General features: G+C 47.5%; 1 protein-coding gene across 2 annotated transcripts in view; it reads left to right on the top strand.

Annotated features, from left to right (window-relative positions):
• Positions 1 to 23,356, top strand: part of CDH6 (cadherin 6) — a 202,843-nt gene extending 179,487 nt beyond the window's left edge. For both annotated transcript variants that reach the window (XM_077353451.1, XM_077353450.1), the window contains exons 8-12: positions 7,120 to 7,256; positions 13,329 to 13,450; positions 15,823 to 15,940; positions 16,789 to 17,040; positions 21,437 to 23,356. In XM_077353451.1, coding sequence (XP_077209566.1) covers positions 7,120 to 7,256; positions 13,329 to 13,450; positions 15,823 to 15,940; positions 16,789 to 17,040; positions 21,437 to 21,927 — 1,120 coding nt within the window. In that variant the 3' untranslated portion in view covers positions 21,928 to 23,356. The remainder of the gene's footprint in view (positions 1 to 7,119; positions 7,257 to 13,328; positions 13,451 to 15,822; positions 15,941 to 16,788; positions 17,041 to 21,436) is intronic.
• The last annotated feature ends 469 nt before the right edge of the window (positions 23,357 to 23,825 follow it).

Raw genomic sequence — 23,825 nt, 5'->3', positions numbered from 1 at the left:
TGACATGCCAAATCCAAGCCCTGGCCCTGCTGCCAACTTTCAGTTTGTCTGAGAGACTAATTGCTACCCCAGCTTGAGGTCCTCGCTTTTTGCAACTCAAATAATTCTGTGAAGATCTCTGCTGGCAAACAGCCTTTGAAGTCAACAGGCACAAAAATGCTTTGTGCTCCAGGCTTCTACAAAGTAACAGAGAGTGTGTCTTTGGTTTCCTTTAGAAAGAAGCAAAAACAAAAACAAAAAAAAAACACTCCCCCCCAAAAAAAAAACACCCCACAACTTGTGATCTTTAATTTACTCTAATACATTCATCTGGAAGGGTTGACCTTTTTAAGTGATGGAAGTGGACGCACAGGGCAATGATGTGGACTTGAGAATGTGTTACGTTGATTGTCAGTGTTCATGCGCTGTTGGCCATACACAACTGCACTGAAACTGGTCCTTACCTGAGAGCAATGCCATCAGACATTCCTCCTCTTCAAATGTGTACTCCCCAGTGTCCCGCTCTAGAAGAGAGGAGGTAGTGAAATGGTAAAAAGCATTGGCCTAGTTCCAGGGAAATCCCAGTCATCTGTGAAAGTCTCTAGGTGTCCTTGGGACAAGGACTAGGTTGTATCCAGCTAGCTTTTCCACTCAGTCTTATGAGTTTCCCTCTTTACTATAGACCAGGCTTCCTCAACCAGGGCTTTGTGAAACCCTGGGGTTTCTTGATGGTCCTGGAAGGGTTTCTTGAATGGGTGGGAGTTAATTATATATATATATATATAGCTAAAATGTGTTAAATATTTATCAGGTGATATGACCATATATGGTCATGTCAATTGCCCCCTCCCCATCCCAAAATGGCCAGTGATGGGCCTGAAGGGGGTGGGAAGGAGAGGGGCCCTGGGTGGTCATGTACACAGCTCTGCTTCCCAACCATATTCCACATCAGGGGTGGTCAAACTGCGACCCTCCAGATGTCCATGGACTACAATTCCCATGAGCCAATGTTTGCTGGCAGGGGCTCATGGGAATTGTAGTCCATGGACATCTTGGGGGCCGCAGTTTGACCACCCCTGTTTTACATGATCACACCACTCCTGGGCATTTCTTGAAACCAGAAGAATGCTTTAGGGGTTTCTCAATGATAAAAAGGTTGAGAAAGGCTGCTATAGATGGCAGCCGGCATGGAGGTTGTACATGCGGATCTCATGATCTCCACCATTTTAGTGCTTAAATGGCACCTACCTGTTCTCTTTTTCACCAGCAATTTGCTGGATGGATCCAGCCATTATCTGTCAGGTTGCTCTGAGGATGAAATTGCAGGGGGGTGGAATGTTTTAGGAGAAAACCTAACAATCCTTGCTGCTTGAATATCAGCAATCCCTTGTCCAGGCAGAAAGCTCGATTCTGCAAAGCATGTTAAGCACCATATGCATAGGCATTGTGATCCCACATCTTCGCTTCCTCTAAATGACACATACATTCTAGCTACATTACAGAAACAATGAAAAATACATTAAGTGAGCAAGTATGAAATACAAGCAGACGTCGGTTGTCCCAGAGATAATCAAAACAGTATGCCAGAAACAATGTTGAAGAAGCAGGTTGGTATCTTGATCTGTTCTAGAAATGTGGGTTCTAGATCACATCAGGCCTGAACTGGCCCTAGAAGCTATTGTACTAAACCGAGGCTATTATGCAATGGTACTTATGAGAGGAGTCCCTGGCAAAGACAATAATGCTAAGAAAAGTTGAAGGCAGATGGAAAAGAGGGATGGACTCCATCAAGGAAGCCTGAACAAGGTGGTTAAGAAGAGGACAATCTGGAGGAAATTCGTTCATAGGGTCGCCATAGGTGGGAAGTGAATTGAGGGCAGCTGTCTCACAGAGTCTGGTTGCTAGGTTTATATTTCAGGCCAATATTGTTGATAAGAAGCTATCTTAGATTAGTTGGTTGTCTGTCAGGAGAGGGAAAAAAGCTTGCCACCCAAAGCTTGTGAGAAATAGGTTTAATTGTTCAGGATGGGCTGTAACTAATGAGAGATGCTTAGGACTGATCTGAGTTGGGAATTGTAGCAGGAATCCAGTGGTGTCCTGTTCTGATCAGATGGAACTGGCGAATAGCATTCCTAGCAGTGATGCTCTACACCAGGGGTAGTCAAACTGCGGCCCTCCAGATGTCCATGGACTACAATTCCCAGGAGCCCCTGCCAGCATTCGCTGGCAGGGGCTCCAGGGAATTGTAGTCCATGGACATCTGGAGGGCCGCAGTTTGACTACCCCTGCTCTACACCTTTTGAGAACCAGCATAATAAAGTGCTTAAAAGCAGTGGACTCAAATCTGGAGAACTGGGTATGATTCTCTCCTCCACAGGGAGCTTTGGGTCAGTCACATTTCTCACAGAACTCTCTTGGCCCCACCTACCTCACAAGATGCCTGTTGTGGGAAGATGGAGATAAAGGCAATTGTAAACCACATTGAGACTCTTTAGGATAGAGAAAAATGGGGTAGAAAAACCATGACTCTTTGTTAATTCAGGACCCTGGACAGCAGGCAGTTGGAAACTAGTAATAACTCTTAAGACCAGGGGTAGTCAAACTGCAGCCCTCCAGATGTCCATGGACTACAATTCCCAGGAGCCCCTGCCAGCATTCGCTGGCAGGGGCTCCTGGGAATTGTAGTCCATGGACATCTGGAGGGCTGCAGTTTGACTACCCCTGCTTAAGACAGTTAACTCTGACCTTGCTTCACTGGGATATGTTGAGTCATTTCCAAGGCATACGTGTACATAAAGACACAGTGGAAACCAAAAAACTGGAGCTATCCCACAGGGTGAGAAAGTCCACCTGGAGGCTGGTAACCCTGTTCTTCACAGGTCACAAAACTTTGAAGAATAGGCATCAGCACCTTGAGCTGGACCTTAACAATAGGCAGCCAAGAGAAGGTGAAATGAAGTTGTGGAAGATGTGTTGGACATGGATCTCACATAGCTTTTCTAACGAGGGCTGCCTCTGCAAAGCCCTTAACGACATCCATCAAAGAAGGACTCAGTCCATCCAAAGTTGGCCACACGATTCCTTCTGGAGTGCCAGTTTCACCCAGAAGCATCATCTCTGTTTTGTCTCGATTCATTTTCACCATGTTCTCCTCGCAGGCCCTTGACAACAGCAGACAGACCATGTGGAAGTTTTCTAAGGACAGCTTAGAAAACCTATAAAAAGAATAAGGGGCACTGAATAAAAACAGACACTTGGGTTTGGTGAGAGTAGCTTATTGACCTAACTTGTAAGCGGGAGAAAAAAGATCAGAAGGAGTTTATGCAGAAACTGTACCAAATACTTAAAGGAAAACTGAAATTTTCATTCAGGACTGTGCTCTCCCTCTAACCAGATAGCAACATTTAGACACATGGTTTGGGTTGCCAGGTCACCTCTGGCAGGGGATGGGAGAGTAGGGTGGGATGGGAGAGGAGGGTGGCCAGATCCAGATTGGGGAACTGCTAGAGATGTGGAAATTTGGGTAGGACAGGGACCTCGGTGGGGTACAATGCCACACAGTCCCCCCTCCAAAGCAGCTGTAGTCTGCAGGGGAACTGATCTCTGTAGTCTGGGAATGAGCTGTAATTCCATGGGAACCTATGGCTCCCACCTGAAGGTTGGCATCCCTACAATGGTTTATATCCATACATATATATATTGCTGTTTTCTCTCAAATGTTGGGTATATTTACAGTTTACAGTTATATTTACAGTTTTCCTTGGACAACATTGGCATTTGTAATTTCTTTTCAATTCCATTAATATGTCCAGCAATGCAATCTTATATGCTAAGTCGGTTACAAGCTATACAAATTATTTGTTTGAAGCAGTAAAATTAGTTTAGATTTGATAGGACGGTAAGCATTACATACATTTACATTTTTCTCAGTATATTTCTGGGTTTTTTCAACAACAAAAAAGTGGTGTTTCCCCTCTTTTGGTGTACCCAGTATGGAGTAGTGGTTAGGAGTGTGCACTTCTAATCTTGCATGCCCGGTTTGATTCTGCACTCCCCCACATGCAGCCAGTGGGGTGACCTTGGGCTCACCACAGCACTGATAAAACTGCTCTGACTGAGCAGTGATATCAGGGCTCTCTCAGCCTCACCCACCCCACAGGGTGTCTTTTGTGGAGAGAGGAAAGGGAAGGCGGTGAACTCCCTAAGGAGGTGGTGAGCTCCCCCTCACTGGCAGTCTTCAAGCAAAGGTTGGATACACACTTTTCTTGGATGCTTTAGGATGCTTAGGGCTGATCCTGCGTTGAGCAGGGGGTTGGACTAGATGGCCTGTGTGGCCCCTTCCAACTCTATGATTCTGTGATTCTAAGGCGAATGTAAGCCACTTTGAGACTCCTTCGGGTAGAGAAAAGCAGCATATAAGAACCAACTCTTCTTCTTCTTCTTCTTCTTCTTCTTCTTCTTCTTCTTCTTCTTCTTCTTCTTCTTCTTCTTCTTCTTCTTCCTCTTCTCTGCAATGCCTGCAAAAACGTCTGCAATTTTACTCCTCTGTCCCTAACCTGCTAGTCACATTGAGGCTGGAATGATTCCCAGGAATGCAAACTTTACTGCTGGCCTTGGTCTCAGGAAGCTGGATTTCGCCCAGGCCTATCGATTTGCGGCATGTGAACTGGCTTTCCTGATGCTGTGCTCTTGTCCGGGATTCACTGTCGCTGCTGATACAGCAAGTCTTAGGAATTGGCAAGTCTTGCCTTCCCCATTCACTACGTCACCTTGGAAACTGTATTGTTCTCAAAGCAAAACATTTTATCCTTAGAACCAAGTCTTGGTTTAAGGAGAGAGAAGAGAGTCGCAGCCGACACGCTGTACACTGTGAAACGTGCAGACCGGTGTGGCTGACTCATAATTTCTGTGCTAAGTACCGCATAAATGCATGTTTTGACATCGTTTTAAAAAAAAAATAACAAGGCAAACCTACTCATTTTGTTCTGCTTGGAAACTGAAGTGGAAAATACTGCTTCGGGGTTCATCCCCTCCCTCCCCTCCCCCAGCACAAATTGGATACAAAACTCTCTCTCCCTTTCCTACCCTTGAGGAGGCCAAGATTGAAAGAGGCCATCCATCCATCCATCTTCCTCAAATAGCCACCCTACAGTCAGCACCAAGGACAGTTTCCCAAAGTGGCCATTTTCTCCGGGGAAAGTGACCGCTGGTGCCCGGAGATCACTTGCAATCCCAGGAGATCTCCAGCTCCTGCCTGGAGGTTGGTAACCCCGTTCTTCACAGGTACCACTCAGTAGAGGTGTGGTGCTGGTTTGCCGAGGTGCAGTGGCAGCCTTGGCTATTTTCACACCTGATGCGCGGCGTTAAAAACAACATTCTTCTCCCTTTCGCAGCTAACAATGGAGGGGGAACGGAGAGGCAAAGGTAGGGGAATGGTTCTCCCTCCCTCCCACCCGCCCGCCCACCCGCAGAAATGATTTTTACCCGTATTGCTAGCAAAGTGTATTCAGAACTCTGACACTGTAGAGGTTTTGACACTGTAGCGTTACAAAAGGCTTTATGCATAATAATGACTCACGCTCTAGGTAGGAGGAAGCCGACGTACTGGCATGCCGGTATGTGCCCTTCCGGCACTGAAAAGCTGAGCGGGCACGAAAGATGGGTGGTGGTGCATTCACGCGCATAGGTCACATCGCTTGATGCTGTGGTCCCCATGGGGAAAATAGCAGCTCTTGGGAGCAGGTGCAGAGGGCCTGTGGGGTTCAGAGTGCTTTTGCGTCCTGGCTTCTCGTAATGGGCTGTACACCTATGCTGTTGTTCCAATAATATTTAATGTGTTGTTGTTTTGATTTTGGGAGTCGCCTTCAGCGGGTCCCAAGGAAACAACACATACATTGTTTTGAATTTAACGAATAATAAACAGAATGGCTCACATAGAAGGCTGGGTTAAAATTCCCACTCAGCTGCAAATGCACAGGTTGATGAATGTCTCTGAGCCTTGCCAGCCTCAGCATTGGGTTGTTTTAAGTTCAGTTTCATCTTATTTCAGTAAAAAGGATTGTAACAGCAGCGAGGCCAATCCCTTGCCCATTAGATCTTCACTTGGCCTCAACCAGGGCCAGAGCCTTCTCTGTCCTGGCCCCCACCTGGTGGAATGAGCTTCCGGAGAGAATCAGGGCCCTGACAAATCTAAAATGGTTCCGCAGGGCCTGCAAAAGTGAGCTCTTCCACCAGGCATTTGGTTGAGGTCGACCGGAATCAGTAACATCTTCAGGGCCCCTGAACCTCTCTCCCAAGAACCCAAGAACCCATATACCTGAACCATGGACCTGTTTGAACTGTTATGAATTAGACTGTTACCTTCAGTTATGATTGCTATAGTTATATTGTTACAGTCCATTTATATGTCAAGTTATGAAGAAACAAAGTTCTATGTATTGTTTATGTTCCATGTGAACCTCCCTGAGCCTCAAGGGAGGGTGGCATACAAATAGAATGGATGGATGGATGGATGGATGGATGGATGGATGGATGGATGGATGGATGGATGGATGAATGAATGAATGAATGAATGAATGAATGAATGAATGAATGAATGAATGAATGAATGAATGAATGAATGAATGAATGAATATCGACTTAACGCCTTACCATGTGCAATAGTAAGGTCAACAAATAAATTGAATGGGGTCATTATAATTCCTCCTTGTTTAATGGCAACCATTGGCTTACGTATGCCCTCATAGAAAACTTTGCAACATTGTACATTATTTTGGTTGCAAGCATAAAAGGGGAGAGCCGTAGATGAATCCTGAACACCTAGGAGGAGGGTGGGATAAAAACATGATATGTAGGAGATGACCCTTTAACCCCATCCCTGTCTCTCTCTCACACACACACAAACACACATACACCTTGCAGCTGTTTTTGGCTTTGTAGAAAACATGAAGTTGATCATAAGTGCAGCTCTCTGGTTCATGTCTAGCCCCTTTTGCAGAAATGTGTTGAGATGCCGCAGTAATTTGCAACACCAATCTATCGACCTATGTCGTTTGGTTACTGACGTTCAGCACCTAGTCCCGTAAGGCCCTGTAAAACAATCGCAAAAGAGATCTTTAAATGATTGTTTCTCCTTTTCAGGTATTCTGTTGATCGCCACACCGATATGGATAGGATATTCAACATCGATTCCGGAAACGGCTCGATATTTACTTCCAAGCCCCTTGACCGGGAGACATTCTTGTGGCACAACATTACCGTAATCGCTTCTGAAATCAGTAAGTGGCACCTCAACACCATCCCTGTGACTAATGCACCCTTCAAGCTGAGAGGTTCCCAAAAGGATGTCAGGGCTCATGCTTTGGCCGCTCATTGTTAATGAAGGACGTAAATCGGAAACGTTTCCTGTGTCTTCACCCTGCACTCTCTCCCAAGGCTACAGAACGTGAACAAGTAGAATGGGAACAAGTCAACTTTGTGCCTGAATGATGGGAAATTAACAGGTTCCTCTTTCCTGTTAAGATAGGCCTGAGAAAACCACCTAGCCATCGGCTAGCCAGGAGAAGGATTGCTGATTTCTGAAAAAGCCTGCATAAATGGTGCAGAATACATGTCTGTAAGGAGAAGGGGAGTGAAAATTCCCAATTCTCCAAGTGCTGGACAAATTCCATCCTGTAACACTGACCAAGAGATTATAAAAGGCCAACTGAAAAAGTCTCCTTCTGCATAAGCCAATTAATTTGATTCAGAACCAGATTGAATTAGGAGTCTGTAGTCCGGTGTGCCAATCGTAACTAAGCCCATTTACATGAAAGCTGTTTTAAATGGGATCGACTTCAAAGTGCCAGTGCTTAGAGGTCTAGCCTAGGGCTCAAACATTATAACTCTTTTCTCTACTTAAAAAGGTGCGGAGAGAGAAGGAGTGAGAGAAGCACCTGGGCATTTGAAGGGGGGCTGCTCAGCACTGGTACTTTTAAAGCTCCTTTTCCATCTGCAGGGAGAAAGATAGAAGGACCCCGCCATGAGTGGAAAAAAGCAGCTTGAGAGAATGACTTTGATATGAAAGGGTTCTGGGGGCGGGGGGAGAGTTTGTCTCCTCTTCTCCTATCCATACGCTCATTCTCCGGCTATTCCAGAACAGCTCGGATTTCTTAAAAGAAAAAGAAAATCACAGTCCTGTGCTTATTGTGAAATCTGAGCCTTCAAGCCTCTCCCTTTTGAAAGCCCAGTTTTGTGGTCCTGCATGGAGGGTTTGGAAGGAAATCTTCACAGCTGGAGCCGTGCAGCTTGAAAGCATTGTAGGGTAGGGGTTCAGTGTGAGACTAGGACCTGGGAGGGGAGGGGGTGTTCGAATCTCCACTCTGCCATGATGTTTGCTGGGTGACCTTGGGCTAGCCCCACGCTCTCAGCCTGACATCCCTCATGGGATTGTTGTGGGGATAAATCGGAGCAGAGGAGGATAATATAAGCTACTTTCAGACCCTACTGGGGAGAAAGGCTTGATATAATAAGTAAATTAGGAGGAGAGCTGGGGTTTTGTACCCTGTTTTTTATTACCCAAAGGAGTCTGCAAGCAGCTTACAATCACCTTCCCCTCCTCTCCCCACAACAGACACTCTGTGAGACAAGTGGGGCTGAGAGAGCCCTGACAGAACTGTGAGTGGCCCAAGGTCACCCAGCTGGCTGCAAGTGGAGGAGAAGGGGGGGGAATCAAACCCAGTTCTCCAGATTAGAGTCTGCTGCTCTTCACCACAACACCAACCTGGCTCTTTTTAGCTATTCGGTATTTTTGTTGGACCCCTGATTCCTGCACTCAGCCGCAGAACAATTCCTTACACAAATCTGGAGGTTATGAATCTGAACCAGCTTAAGAGCCTTGGCCTGGAAAACACTGGAAGCTGCTCTTCTTGGAAAGAGGGATCTCGAGAGCATTAGAGAGAGAATGATCAACAGCTTTATCCGCAATAATTCCCAGGACAATTAGCCACCACGGTCAAAATGTTCTCAAATCAGTAGCATAAACAGCACCTGTAGGTATGCATTGCACTCGAGTTACCTGTAAGAACATAATCGATTTTGTTGCATGTGACTCGGGGTCCCACCAGAATAACATTATTTAATATGCTTTGATGGTATTGCTCCCATACAGGATCAGCCCACCCACACACCTCTGCTCGGTCCTTTCATTTTTTGCATGCATTAGTCATACAGAACAGGCCTCTGGATTCCCTCTAACATCACAGACTTGACATCGAATTCCACAAGGCCTTTTATAATAAGCCCCAGGTAAATTATCTTGGTCAAAGTCAGTTGCATTATTTGCCTATCCGCAGCAATCCAAAAGAGCCAGAGTCCAGTAGATTTTGAAAGGCTAACAAAATTTGTGGCAGGGGAGGCTAACAAAATTTGTGGTATATTGTGAATCTGAAGAAGTGAGCAGTGACTCCTGAAAGCTCCTGCCCCGCCCACTTTTTCTCGCTCTCCCAAAATGCGAGAACTCTAGAGCAGGAGTAGTCAACCTGTGGTCCTCCAGATGTCCATGGACTACAATTCCCATGAGCCCCTGCCAGCAAATGCTGGCACAAATGCTGGCAGGGGCTCATGGGAATTGTAGTCCATGGACATCTGGAGGACCACAGGTTGACTACCCCTGCTCTAGAGCATTCAATGAAGCTGAGAGGCGGTAGGTTCAGGATGGACAAAAGGAAATGGTGCTTTACGCAGACAGTGGCTAAAATGTGGAATTTGCTGCCAGAGGATATAGCCGTGGCTACAAGAATAAACAGTTTTTAAAAAGGATTAGATAGATTCCTGGAAGATAAGTCTATCAATGGCTACCCAATTAAAGGCACTGTGGATTAGATGGACCATTGGTCTAATCAAGCAGGGCACTTCTTAGGTTCTTATCAAGGGAAGGCCTTGGCTTCAATGGATGGATGGATGGATTGGATGGATTGGATTGGATGGATGGATGAGTTGGATGGATGGATGGATGGATGGATGGATGGATGGATGGATGGATGGATGGATGGATGGATGGATGGATGGATGGATGGATGGATGGATGGATGGATGGATGGATGAGTTGGTGGGTGAGTTGGTGGGTGGATTTCTTACATTTATATAACCACCCTCCCCTGCGTCTCAGGGCAGTTCACATAGAAGATGAAAACAATATGACAGATACAACATAGATTCAGTAATTGCATCAATTAACAGTAATTAACAATAACAATAACATCAACCACAAATCGAACAATTAATGGTTCACTGTTTCTTCAACCATAACCCTGCAGCCTAGTCAGATGGGGAGAGCCCCAAAATGTGATTGATGACATATCTGAATGGTGAGGGAGGTTCTGGGAGCCCAGTAGATGTTGTTATGCCAATTCATTGACCCTCCAGCGGAAGTCATTGGCCACTGTGTGAGACAGGATGCTGGCCTAGATGGTCTACTGGTCTAATCCAGCAGGACTCTTCTTAGTTTCTTGTCCAGGGAAGGCCAAATGTTGTTGATTGGTTTTCCCCTTCTCAGCCATTTCCTGTTATGGCAAGTGTTGTGACCATAGACTTTTGTGAGATTGCCATAGGAGTAGCGTTCATCCCAGGAGTTCTTCTGAAGCATTTAGAGTCCTGAAAGAAAGGACTGGGATGACCGCCTGGGGCATACTTACAAGGCTGCTCAAATACTTAAAGTGCTCCTTTGTCTGTCAGTGAACACACTGAGAATGAGCCAATATTGTTATAAAAGAGAGCCCGTGGAACTCTACCACGTGTGGAACATCCCTTGCCCTTACAGCTCAATTGAAAGCTCCAGCCCATGAGGTTGGCATCATGATGATGGCATCAAAGCCCTCACCCAGTCAGTGCCCTTCAAAAGCATCATGACATGGAGGCCCCACTCTGGCTCAAATGACCTACAGTTGAGCTCCATCGGTTAAGCATATCCGAACATCATAGAGGGGAGCACTGTTTTCCGGGTTATTGGAGGAACATGTAGCCAGGTCCTGACAAATATGCACCTGATTAAACACTGGCAAGATGGTGTGGCTCAGTGGTAAAGCCTTTGGTCCAATCACATCTCCAGTTAATGGATCTGGTAGTAGGTGATATGAACTCCAGCTGCAGGGAGGAGTTCCATTTCTGTCTCTGCCACATACATCTGTGGGCTCCTGAGTAGGTCACAGAGACCCACATTAGACCCTTGATTCTACTCAGACTGGCTGTGGTTCTCCAAAGGGTCAGGCAGAGGTCTCCCAAGGTCCCAGGTAGAGGTCTTCCAAGACCTCTGCCTGACACCTTGGAGAACCACAGCCAGCCTGAGTAGAATCAAGGGTCTGATTAAGTATGAATGTATTGAAATGTGGTTCTCTGTGACCTACTCAGGAGCCTGCCGATGTCCGTGGCAGAGTCAGAAATGGAATTCCTGCCTGGAGCTGCCTTTCTGAGGAGAGCTCTCAAGGCGTCTTGAGCGATGAAATTTCTACAGCTGAAAGCTGTGAAAGGTGAAACGGCAATGCTGCCGCGTAAAGCACTTCAAAGCCGAGATGAAGAGAAATTTAAGATCTCAAGTTCCCTGGCTTGATAGATGCCACATGAATAACGGGGGAAAAAGCCTGTTTACATTATGCATGGAGAGGTGCTCCCTAGAGGAACACACTTCTGCAAAGCAGCAATAACCGTGATTGGCCCATCTCCCCGGCTGTGAATACGCACAGGTCGGTCTGTGGATGTGTTTTAATTGAAGTTATTTTACATGCACTTACATTTAAAACCCTGTTTTCATGCCAGAATGTTTTGAAGTTCGCCATCTTGAGGGGCCAGTTTGGATGGAAAGACGGTGGAGAACATTTAGACGAATTAAATCAATGCATTAGGCCAGCGGTAGTCAACCTGTGGTCCTCCAGATGTCCATGGACTACAATTCCCATGAGCCCCTGCCAGCGTTTGCTGGCAGGGGCTCATGGGAATTGTGGTCCATGGACATCTGGAGGACCACAGGTGGACTACCCCTGCATTAGGCTACACCCAAGAGACCAAAGTTAGGCAATTGCTTGATAGAAGACAAGGGACTTGGAGAGTGGAGACTAAGGATGTGCACTTCGGCATGGTGCAGCCACCGTGGCGGTCACCGAAGCTTGCTGTCCCTGCTCTCCACACCGTGGCGCTGGCCTCCTACGCACCACCTTGGGCTTTGGTGATCACCAAGGCAGAGAAGCGCACATCCCTAGTGGAGACCCAAGGATCTCTGAAGCTTAACTCTTGCCCAGACATCTTGGCAAACTGCTCCTGACAGAGGTCACCCAGGAAGAGGGAGTTTGTGGTACACGAGTGGATACAGACTATATATTACTGAGCAATTTTCTAATGTCAACTGCATTGTTTCTTTAAAACATGTGGGTTTGGGGGGAGGAGAGGTGGCATGATCGCTGCCACGTTGTGGGGAAGGTTAGCCACTGTTGGCAGTACCACCTTGGGGTAAAATCCAGCCCTCTCCCTCTCACGAGACCAACTTCACAAGCGTTCCAAGGAGACGAGGCCAGTGAGATGTATCAGTTAAGAGTGGTAGACTCTGATCTGGAGAACTGGGTTTGATTCCCTGCTCCTGTACTCCACATAAAGCCAGGAGGGTGACCTTGGGCCAGTTACAGTTCTCTCAGAATCTCTCAGCCCCACCTGCCTCACAAGGGGTACTCTTGTGGGGAGAGGAAGGGAAGTTGATTCTAAGCCACCTTGAGACACGTGGGGCCTGCTGGGTGACCTTGGGCTACTCTTAGTTCTCTCAGTGCTCTCTCAGCCCCATCTACCTCACGTGCACTTAATACATAAGCAAGCTCCCCGAAGCCAGGGACAAAATAAAGTTCGCTGCAGCATCGCATTCTACATGGAGTGTCCCTGTGACTCAACTCCATAGATACCTGGGAGTGGCAGGGGGGCCGATTCAGAGAAGTTCAGCAGTGGAATGGGCTGCCTAAGGAGGTGGTGAGCTCCCCCTCACTGGCAGCCTTCAAGCAGTGGTTGGACAGATCCTTCACCTGGTTGCTTGAGGCTGATCCTGCATTGAGCAGGGGGTGGGACTAGATGGCCCGGATGGCCCCTTCCCACTCTATGAGCCAAACTGTAGGAATTCTCTTCTGGTTCCTCCCTGACACACCTTTTCAGAAGGTCAATTGAAAAACATTTGCAATCCAGCACATCCGGTGGTAGATTTATTGCCACAACCCATGCAAGTAACTGGTACAACACTGCCCGACAGCTGCCTCAAACCTCCACTGCCAACACAACCTAGGCAAAGTCACACCTGGCACAGCCTGGCTTCATTCCCTGAGCCTTGTTTTGTACAATTGCAGACAACCCGAAGGAAAGCAGCCGCGTCCCCGTGTACATCAAAGTGCTCGATGTGAACGACAACGCCCCGGAATTCGCCATGTATTACGAGACCTTCGTCTGTGAAAATGCAAAAGCCGAACAGGTATGTCGCCTGCCTTGAGTGAATGAATGCACGCACATCAGTACAGCCTTGTACTCGAGCACTGATAATGTGCAATTTAGGTCTGAAGTAGCACAATAAAATCAGAATCCACTAGCGCCTTTAAAACCAACAAAAGATTTATTCACCGCTCGAAAGCTCACGCCCTGAATAAATCTTTGTTGGTCTTAAACAGGGGTAGTCAAACTGCAGCCCTCCAGATGTCCATGGACTACAATTCCCATGAGCCCCTGCCAGTGAATGCTGGCAGGGGCTCATGGGAATTGTAGTCCATGGACATCTGGAGGGCCGCAGTTTGACTACCCCTAATCTTAAAGGTGCTGCTGGATTCTGATTTTAATGTGCAATGCAATGAGCTTCTGGTGTGGGAAAGTCAACTGAAAGACCAGCGACGTGTTGTGATAACAGCTGGCGTTGCGTTATGAGCCGATCTGACACGGCATTTGTCAGTGGTTCAGCGTGGCTGCTTCTTGCGCCTTGGTTTCCCCACCTCCTACTCTCCCGTCCTTTGTGAAAGGGACTCTGCATCTGCTCCATGTAGTCTGGATGCATCGTTTGTTGGGCGAGACATATGGTCTCCACCAGCAAGTCACTCTTTCAGCACCACAAGATCTGGCAGCTAAACGAACCAACGGGCCTGTGATTTCTTTTCCCCCTTAATTGGACTGATTGTTCCTCTGAGACAAAAAGCCTCCTGATTGTTTGGGAGGGGGCAAGGTAGCCCTGTGCAGATAATCAGATGAGCACTCCCCCCCCCCCCAGTTCTCTATACCCATACATACCTAGACATGTTTCTCCGGTCACATCTCTACGCACATAGAAGTTCATATACGAAGAATTTGCCGTTCTCAGATGGCTTCTCTTTCCCTGTATCTGGCAGGATACAGGAAAAAAAGAACTCAGAAGCCTACAGAGCAGGCTTTCTCAACATTCTTTGTTTGGTGTAGTGGTTAGGAGTGCGGACTTCTAATCTGGCATGCCAGGTTCGATTCTGCACTCCCCCACATGCAGCCAGCTCGATGGCCTTGGGCTCGCCACGGCACTGATAAAACTGTTAAAACTGTTCTGACCGAGCAGTGATATCAGGGCTCTCTCAGCCTCACCCACCCCAAAGGGTGTCTGTTGTGGGGAGAGGAAAGGGAAGGTGACTGTAAGCCGCTTTGAGCCTCCTTCGGGTACGGAAAAGCGGCATATAAGAACCAACTCTTCTTCTTCTTCTTTTTCTTCAAAGTTTGATAAACCCAAGAAGTGGCACGATCATGCAGAATATGGTTGGGAAGCATAGATGTGTTCAGGCCCACTATTGGCCTGTGGGGGGGGGGGAGTCAAACATTTAACAAATTAAATAATATATATTCAAAATGGATTAACTCCCACCCATTTGGGAAATCCTTCCAGGGCTGTCAAGAAGCCCCAGGGTTTCACAAAGCCCAGGTTAAGAAAGCCTGGCATAGAGTCTTCACAGCAAAAGGTTTCTTTTTCCCCGGTCAACCTTGGGGGGGGAGGGGTAGCTACAAAGAAAGGTGTGTGGGGGGGGGGTAAAAGAACAATTGCACTCATGCCCTCTTAAAAACGGGTCAGTTATTACAATAATCAAAGGCCTCTTCTCCCCTTTTCACAAAGTCTTGAGTGGCCCTGGCACTAGGCAAGATGAGGCAGCTCACCGCAGCGCCCATCACAGATCACCAGGTTGCCAGGTTCCCACGGCCACGGGCAGGGGGTAGGGGAATAGGGGTTGCTAGATCCAGGTTGAGGAACTCCTGGAGATTTGGGGATGGAGCCTGGGAAGGACAGGGACCCCTGTGGGACATAGTGTCATAGAATCCACTAGGGTTGGGCGCTTCAGCCGCCAAAGTGGCCGTTCCAGCCCAAAGCAGCCAGCGCCATGGGGTGCATTGCAAAGTTCCCCCAAGTACCTGTTATGCTGCATCCACACGTGTTGGAATGTAGGAGCCACCTGCAAAAGGGTGTCGGGGGGAGCTACCTTCAGCATTCTAGAGACCCTCCACAACTTCCTTCAGACAAGGCCCAGGAGCCTGGACTAGGCATGCCTTCCTCAAGAAGGTATATGGCCTGCCCTTGAGTGGGACATCTTGTATTTCGGGTGAGGCTTGGGAGAGAGGGGAGAGGACGCCCGAATCATTCGCTCGCTTCCTTTCCCATCGCTTCTCTGGAACAAAGCTACTTCCACAACTACTTCTTCCCACTCTTGGAGAAGAAAAGTTTTACTCGTTATTCCCGTTGCCGTTTGTTCTGCTTGCTCTGACGTGGCTATTAATGATGACGTTCATGCAGGTTGCTGCGGTGGAAATAAGGCAGTTCAGCAGTGACACAATTAACAATGATGTTTTCAGCTTATACAGACCCTCAGCGCAATTGACAAAGATGACTCTTTCGGCGGACACAAATTTTCGTTCTCGTTGGCTCCTGAAGTGGCTGGTAGCTCCAACTTCACCATTCAAGACAACAGAGGTAAACTCCCTTGCCCACCGTAGTCTCATTGCTGCTTCTTTGGGCTAGGCCAGCTTTTCTCAACCAATGAGAAGCCCCTGAAGCATTCTTCAGGCTTCCAGAAACCCGAAAAGTAGTGAGATCATGCAGAACATGGTTGGGAAGCATAGCTGTGTACATGTCCACCTGTGGACCCTGCCCTTCCCACCACCTCCAGGCCCATCATTGGCCAGTTTGGAACGGGGGGGGGGGGGATCAGGTCAACATGAGACCATATATGGTGATGTTTTATATATATATATATATATACACACACACACACACACACATACACATATACATACATATATATATATACATACATACACACACACATACATACATACACACACACACAATTAATTAACTCCCACTAGCTGATAAATCTCCAAAAATAACAGAACTAGTAGCCGAATTCTTGGCTAGGGTGGTACAAAAGGATAATCAGCTAAGTAAAAAATAATTCTATTCCATGGGTATTATAGTCGGTGTGAATTACTGATTACTGAGCATTCGATGGAGGAATGTATATTTGATTATCATTATTTTATTCCACCTATTCGTTTTTATCTTATAACCATGTAATCATTTTGAATTGTAAAAGATCAACTACTTCTTTTATATAGACGTTTTTAATATGCCATTAAAGGGTTTTTTGAATGTTGAATTTGTTTTTTAATGAACTCCCTCCCAATCGAAGAAACCCTTCCAGGGTTGTCAAGAAACCCCAAGGTCCTATGAAACCCTGGTTGAGAGAGCCTGAGTGGGACATTTGGCAGGGGCAGGGGCAGGGGCAGATTCGTTATGACTATGTTGATGTGCATTCCCAGATAACACAGCAGGGATCTTCACCAGGAAGACCAGGTACAGCAGGCATGACATGAGCACTTACCTCCTGCCCGTGGTGATATCAGACAACGACTACCCCATCCAGAGCAGCACGGAGACGGTGACCATTCGAGTGTGCGCTTGCGACCAGCGTGGCAAGATGCTCTCCTGCAACGCCGAAGCGCTGATCCACCCGACCGGCCTCAGCACTGGCGCCTTGATTGCCATTCTGCTCTGCATCATTATTTTGCTAGGTAACGACTACGGGCAGGTGGGGACTGGTTCTCGGGTAGCAGCCTCAAGAATGCATGGTGATAGGCGTGCATCTCGAGGTGGACGTTTGTTCCTTTATTGGCTTTATTTACGGGCCACCTTTCTCACCGGGTCCCGAGGCAGATGACACAGAATGAGTCGAAACCGTCGACAGGTTGGGGACATTCACGAAACAGTGCAATAGGATCAGGGGCAGCCAGAAGGCTAAAAACAGAACTGAAGCGAAGCGTCAGTCTTAACATGACACAGTAAGTCATCCCTTTTCAACCCTTGGGAGGAGGCCCTGAAATAATTTTTCAGGCTTCGAAGAACCCTGGAAGGGGTGACATGCCCCTTTAGAGAAGTGGGCGCGGAAGGAAGACTCGGGAGTCAACCAGTCCTTTGTGGAGATCGAGACTAACGGACTTGCGGACTAACGGGAAAGTGAACTCTGGTGACATCTAGTGACCGTCTCAATAAGGGTTGGGCGCTTTGGCCGCTGAAGCAGCTGTTTGCGCCTGAAGCAGCCAGCACTCTAGCGCTGGCTGCTTCAGGCGCGAACAGCTGCTTCAGCGGTCAAAGCACCCAACCCTAAATTTCTGAGAGAGCCCCTGAAAAGCTCTTGCATAACCCCAGGGCTCCCCAGAACCCCGGCTGGGAATTCCTGTATTAATTGATGCAGCATTCCATAGCAGGATCCTAGTTTCCACAAGCTATGCACAGTAGCATAGACCAGTCGCTGTGTCTAGGCATCAGGGGGATCTCAGACCTTGCCCCTTGGATCTCCGTATGAGGACCAGCTTTATGGGCCGTACGGGGGACTGCCACTAAGAGTGTGGGGCTCAGAAACCAGACAATTTTGGTTTCCAGCCCTGAAGCTGAAACAGACGCTGCTTTTCAATTAACTGCGGCTATATCTTTATTTTCTCGGTGCGCTTTCAAGTTTTGTATATGTGCGTTCTCAGCACTGTGTAAAACAAAGCCACGGAAGGATCTGAATTGCAGCTTCTGTTCTTGTAACAAAGGCAGATAAATGTTTGCGAGGGATTTTTGTTTGTTTGCTTCTGGCTGCACGGAAGATTTAACTTTCAGCCTGAGAAAGCCTCGTCTACGTATTGTGAAATCCCCCATAATGCTAAGAATTTCTGAGCATGGGGGTGCAAACCACATCAACAGTTCAGGTTTACAATTATTTTAACATTCCACTGAGCACCAGGGAAGCTTATTTTAGAAGTTCCCTTTAAAAAGAAAACAAAAGGATCAAGAACGCAGTTATATTTAGAGCCAAGTCACTTCGTGGGTTGAACAAATCTTGTTTGAATATTCATTTCTTTCAGCGAAATCTCATTCAGGCAGACATTAAAGAGGAAGAATTTTTTTTTTTTAACTAAACAAATCGGCTCTGAGGTTTAGAACAGTTGTGTACTCGTGGACACAGGGTGCAAACATTTAGCAAAAGACAATTTGGGGTTGGGAGGAGCTTACAATCAAAGCATGAAGAACAAAGCAAGCTATGCAGCATACTGGTCAAATCTGGGGCCAGATGGGATCAGATATTTGCGAGGGCCCACCGATAGTGCTACCATTGCATGGAGCAACCAAGAGGAAAGAGACATCACAGTTTGCCCCTCTTTCAGGTTGTGGGAAAGGGGGGGCAGTGTGAGATCCTACTGTTCCCCACCCTCCACTCTTCCCCCAAATAGGGGGTGAGGAGGAGGGTCTCACATTTCAAAAGGAGAAGGGGATCTGGCTGGCTGGCTCCTTCCTTCCTTCCTTCCTTCCTTCCTTCCTTCCTTCCTTCCTTCCTTCCTTCCTTCCTTCCTTCCTTCCTTCCTTCCTTCCTTCCTTCCGGTCACTCAGTCCCTCCTTCCCTGACCAGATATGGAGGCCTTTTATAGGTGAGGTTATCACAGTGCAGCAGATGGGATGAACATTATTAAACACCAGGGCCAGTTCTCTCAGAGTTCTCTCAGCCTCGCCAACCTCACAGGATGTCTGTTGTGAGGAGGTGATTTTAAGCTGCTTTGAGACTCCTTCAGGTAGTAAAAAGGGGGGTACAGAAACCCAGCTCTCCATCTTCCAATTAATTCTCGTTGGCCTAAGTAAGTTTTGTTAGACATCTTGGTCCTTGTACAAACCCGTCTCTCTGAATTGCAAACTGTGCTCACCCATTTCCCCTCAGAATTCTTTCTCCTTTTCCCTGCTTAAACAATCCTTCGCGCTACCCGTGTTCCAAGCCAATTTTAGTTCTTCTCACTTTCCATTTGTTTAGGAAAGGTGAGAAAGGAGCCAAGAGATTATTGCAGTTCAGTATTATTCTTTGTGGCGAGGGGAGATTCTGTCAGTCTGTGAAATAGCGAGGAGGCCTCAATGAACTGCCCAGGAGTCTCTCGCCAGCCTCTCCGCTAGAGTTTGGTTCCCGCTGGGCATTCAGTGCCATCAGTCACAGTCTGAAAACCTCTCTGAAGAAACATTCCTCCACAAGCTAAAGGGCCAACAGCTCCCGTTTCCCCCAAGTCTGAGAATCCTGCCATGTGAAGCCTACTCAAGAGCTCTAAAAGGGTATGGGGGCAGCCTTAGAACGGCTGCATTTATGTATTTTAAAAAGCAACGCATCTAGGGTTGACATCCGTATTCATAGCTTGAAAATCAGGGCTGTGGCCATGAATCTGGTGCCAGGTTTTCCTCCCACGGTGCATTCTGTCCAGTGAGGGCTTCAAAAGAGCTGGCCCTGTGACCACTATGCTTTCAACAAGCTAGTGTTTTCTGATAATAAAGCATAGTCCATCCCACCTGGGTTTAATCTTTACGGAGAAGGATCAAAATCGGTGCTACCTGAGAGCCTTAGCAACCCCGTGCAGAAATCCGGGTCAGGGCAGCAGGATAAGAATCCAAGAATATTCATAACGTCATGCTCTGTGTTTTGTTGCTCCTAGTTGTCCAGACCATGTGGCCTTGTATTTAGCATATCAGACTGGGTTTGGGAGACTTCAAAACCCTCCTCGGCCATGCTTGACCTTGGATACATCAGCCTAATCTATCTCGCAGGATTGTGATGGCGATAAAAAGGGAAGGGAAGAACATAGGGATGCCAGCCTCCTGCTGGGGCTTGGGGATTCCCTGGAATTAGTCATTTCCAGACTAAAGAGATCAATACCCCTGAAGAAATTGACTGCTTGGGAAAGGGAATGGAGGGATGCCAGCCTCCATGTGGGCCCTGGGGATCCCTTGGGATTATAGCTCATCTCCAGGGTAAAGTGATCAATTCCAATGGAGAACACGGATATTTTGGAGGGTGAACTAGGGATGCCAACCTCCAGGTGGATCCCCCGGAATTTCATCTTCAGACTAAAGAGATCAGTTCCCCTGGAGAAAATGGATGCTTTGGAGCAGGGGTAGTCAAACTGCGGCCCTCCAGATGTTGCTGGCAGGGGCTCATGGGAATTGTAGTCCATGGGCATCTGGAGGGCTGCAGTTTGACTACCCCTGCTTTGGAAGGTGGACTCTAGCACTGTATCCTACTGAGATTCAGGGATGCCAGCCTCCTGGTGTGCCCTGCGAATCCCTGGAATTATAGCTCATCTCCAGTCAAAAGAGGCAGTTCCCCTGGAGAAAATCGCTGCCTTGGAGAGTGAATTCCATAGCATTAGATTCCACTGTGGCCTCTCCCCTCCCCAAATCCCCCCCACTCCCAGCTCCACCCCCAAAGACTCCAGGTATTTCCCAACCCAAAGGTGGCAACCCTAGAAAAATAGGATGTGGTGTTATCCAAAGGACCAGCTGTTGGTACCTTTTTACCCTTTGGAAATCCCGGGCATGTTCATTTCCTAAAAGCCCCGTCATTTTTACCACACTCTGAATACTGAGAATTTTTTTAGAATTACAGCTTGCACATATTTTTCCTTTTAAAAGAGGGGTCATGCTTCCATTTGTAATACTGCTAGCATGGCATCACACCTTGAAAGCTCTGGATGGCTCTCCTTACAACAAATTCCAAAGCGTTTAGGGCCCATGCACTTAAGAATAGTGTCGTTTTGCCCGAGGTTCCCCCACCCTTTTTCTCCTGCCTGCTTGGAAACTTCATTTGTCATTTCAGAACGACAGCTACCACGCAGACCCAGCTAAAACCGTTTTCTGCTGATAAGCTGTGCATCTTGCTTCAAACTCCCCTTTTCCTCCTCATATCTCTCCTCCTTCCAGTTCGAGACAGTGATTTTCGTAGGGCTGATTCCAGCTGGGGAATGCAGTTTGGCAGGGGCTTCCTGGACAAGATGAGGTCCCAGCAGCAGGGCAGATGTCATGTTGTTGTTGTTGTCGTGGTTCTCCTACCTGGGTGGTAAATTAACTCTCCCCCCTCTCCCTGCCCCAACGCTGCTTCACCCTGCCCCTTCTCTCCAGTGACGGTGGTGCTGTTCGCGGCGCTGAGGCGGCAGCGGAAGAAAGAGCCTTTGATCATTTCCAAAGAAGACATCCGAGACAACATTGTCAGCTACAACGACGAAGGCGGCGGAGAGGAAGACACCCAAGCGTTTGATATCGGCACACTGCGGAACCCCGAAGCCATAGAAGACAATAAATTGCGGCGGGACATTGTGCCAGAAGCCCTTTTTGTGCCACGCCGGACTCCGGTGGTACGGGACAACACGGATGTCCGAGATTTCATTAGCCAAAGGTTGAAGGAAAACGACACAGACCCCACAGCGCCCCCTTATGACTCATTAGCGACTTACGCGTACGAAGGCAACGGCTCTGTGGCGGAGTCCCTCAGCTCCCTGGAGTCGGTGACGACGGATGGGGACCAGGACTACGATTACCTCAGTGACTGGGGGCCCCGGTTTAAAAAGCTGGCTGATATGTATGGCGGAGCAGACAGCGATAAAGACTCGTAATTACGTTGCCTTGATTCATTTCCAAGAAACAGCATTGAAATGTGTGAACGTTGCGATTCCTTTCTATTTATCCGCGGTTCTCAGAGAGGGTTCTCGGTCGGACTCGCTCGGATTGTTTCCGTGACTGCAGTCTTTGTGGATCCCGCGCCATTCCTTGTCCTGCCCCAGATACAAAGCGGAGGTCCCATGAGAAGAAGGGGGGAGGGGAAAGTCTTTTATTTTTTAGCATATCCCACTTACGTAGGCAGTCGGAAGAGGCACGATGACAAGAGGATTGGGGGACAACGGAAACGGGAGGAGGGTTTTGACTTGTCCTGCTTATCTTGTAAATCGGATTATCTTGCCGGCATCGTTCGCCCAATAACCCCACGGCATTTTGGTTGTTTAGTTCAGACATATTCTCTGTAGGTTGTGTATTGTAACATCCCATCGTAAAGGAGGTACTATGGCTTAGCTTAAACTATTCTAGTAAACAAAAAGAAAAGAAAAAAAGAAGGGGGGAGGGAGGGGAGATCACTTATCCTAAAGCCGCGACCGGCCAATAAGAAACGTGGCTATTTTTAAGAGTTAAATGATCCGGTGGCCACCACTAACGGTAATCTGGAGTTGGCCACTTCTTCAAAGCATTAAGCCACCATAGTGATGGACAATCAAGAGAAGGAGGAAGGAAGATGTGTGTAGGTGGGGGGGGGCTACCCCAAAGGGTTTAGTAGAAGGGGTTACTAGTTGACTCGTTGACTAGTAATTGTTGCAATGCGCTGCAAATGCTAGAAACAGTGTTGTCTTCCAGGGAACGTAGGGGGGGAATAGCAGGTGTGGGCCCTGCAAGAAGCCCCAGGCCCTGGTCACTGCCTCACCTGGCAGTATGCTGATGCTGGCCCTGAGTTGTTCATTAAAATTTGGAAGCAAAATTAAGCCAAGGGCCTGGGAAGACTTAGTTCTGCTTCCCAAAATGGCTTGGTTTTGCATAGTCCTCCATTCACAAAGACCAAGCATCACGGGGCACTGCTAGTACATGCATCCTTGACCCCCTTGACCATGCAGCAGGCATCTGAGTGGGGATTCCACAGTGGCCATGAAGTGAATCCATTAAGGGATTTTTTTCCCTGAATGGCTGCTTGGGAAGAGAGCAATGCTTTCTTCTGATGGAACAAGGCAGCAACAGGGAATCAGGGCCAAGCTTGCAGTGAGCAAGGGTCAAATGTTATTTATTGTGGAAAAGTGGCACTGAAATTATGACAGACCACCTTGACCAACACAAATGGTTTGACTTCTCAGAGTTCTGGAAGCAGGGCTTTTGCACACATTCATCTGCCTGGCATGGATTAGCACCCAGGCCCAACAGAGGGATCCATCTGACCTTTTTCATGGCTCTCTGTTTTCTTTATCGGCAACATTTTTAATGGATTCATAAATATTTTGCTTTTTTTTTTTTAATTACACACAATGTGGTCTTCTCATAGTGATATTGTTTTTATATTATCTTCCTTTTCTTGTTTCTCTATTGTCAAGAGCAGGGGTAGTCAAACTGCGGCCCTCCAGATGTCCATGGACTACAATTCCCAGAAGCCCCTGCCAGCATTTGCTGGCAGGGGCTTCTGGGAATTGTAGTCCATGGACATCTGGAGGGCCGCAGTTTGATTACCCCTGGTCAAGAGTATAAGCAATCTGTCTTGCCCTCTAAATGGCTGTTATCGCTTGATAATATATATATGGACTTATGAATGGATATGTATAGGGGCCTATTAATCAGCCTGCCCTTCTCCATCCTTGTTAAGGTAGTTCTGACAACCAGGGGGTCCAACAATCCTGCTCTTCAGCTTTTTCTAAGAACAGGGCAGGATCCCACATTACCTGTAAACTTTTCAGGGGATCTCCAAATCCTGCAGAAATAGCTC

This window comes from Paroedura picta, chromosome 9, assembly GCF_049243985.1.
Source record: "Paroedura picta isolate Pp20150507F chromosome 9, Ppicta_v3.0, whole genome shotgun sequence".
In the NCBI taxonomy this organism is placed as follows: domain Eukaryota; kingdom Metazoa; phylum Chordata; class Lepidosauria; order Squamata; family Gekkonidae; genus Paroedura; species Paroedura picta.
The sequence above is the reverse complement of the archived record's forward strand: the minus strand, read 5'-3'. Positions and strand labels throughout refer to the sequence as shown.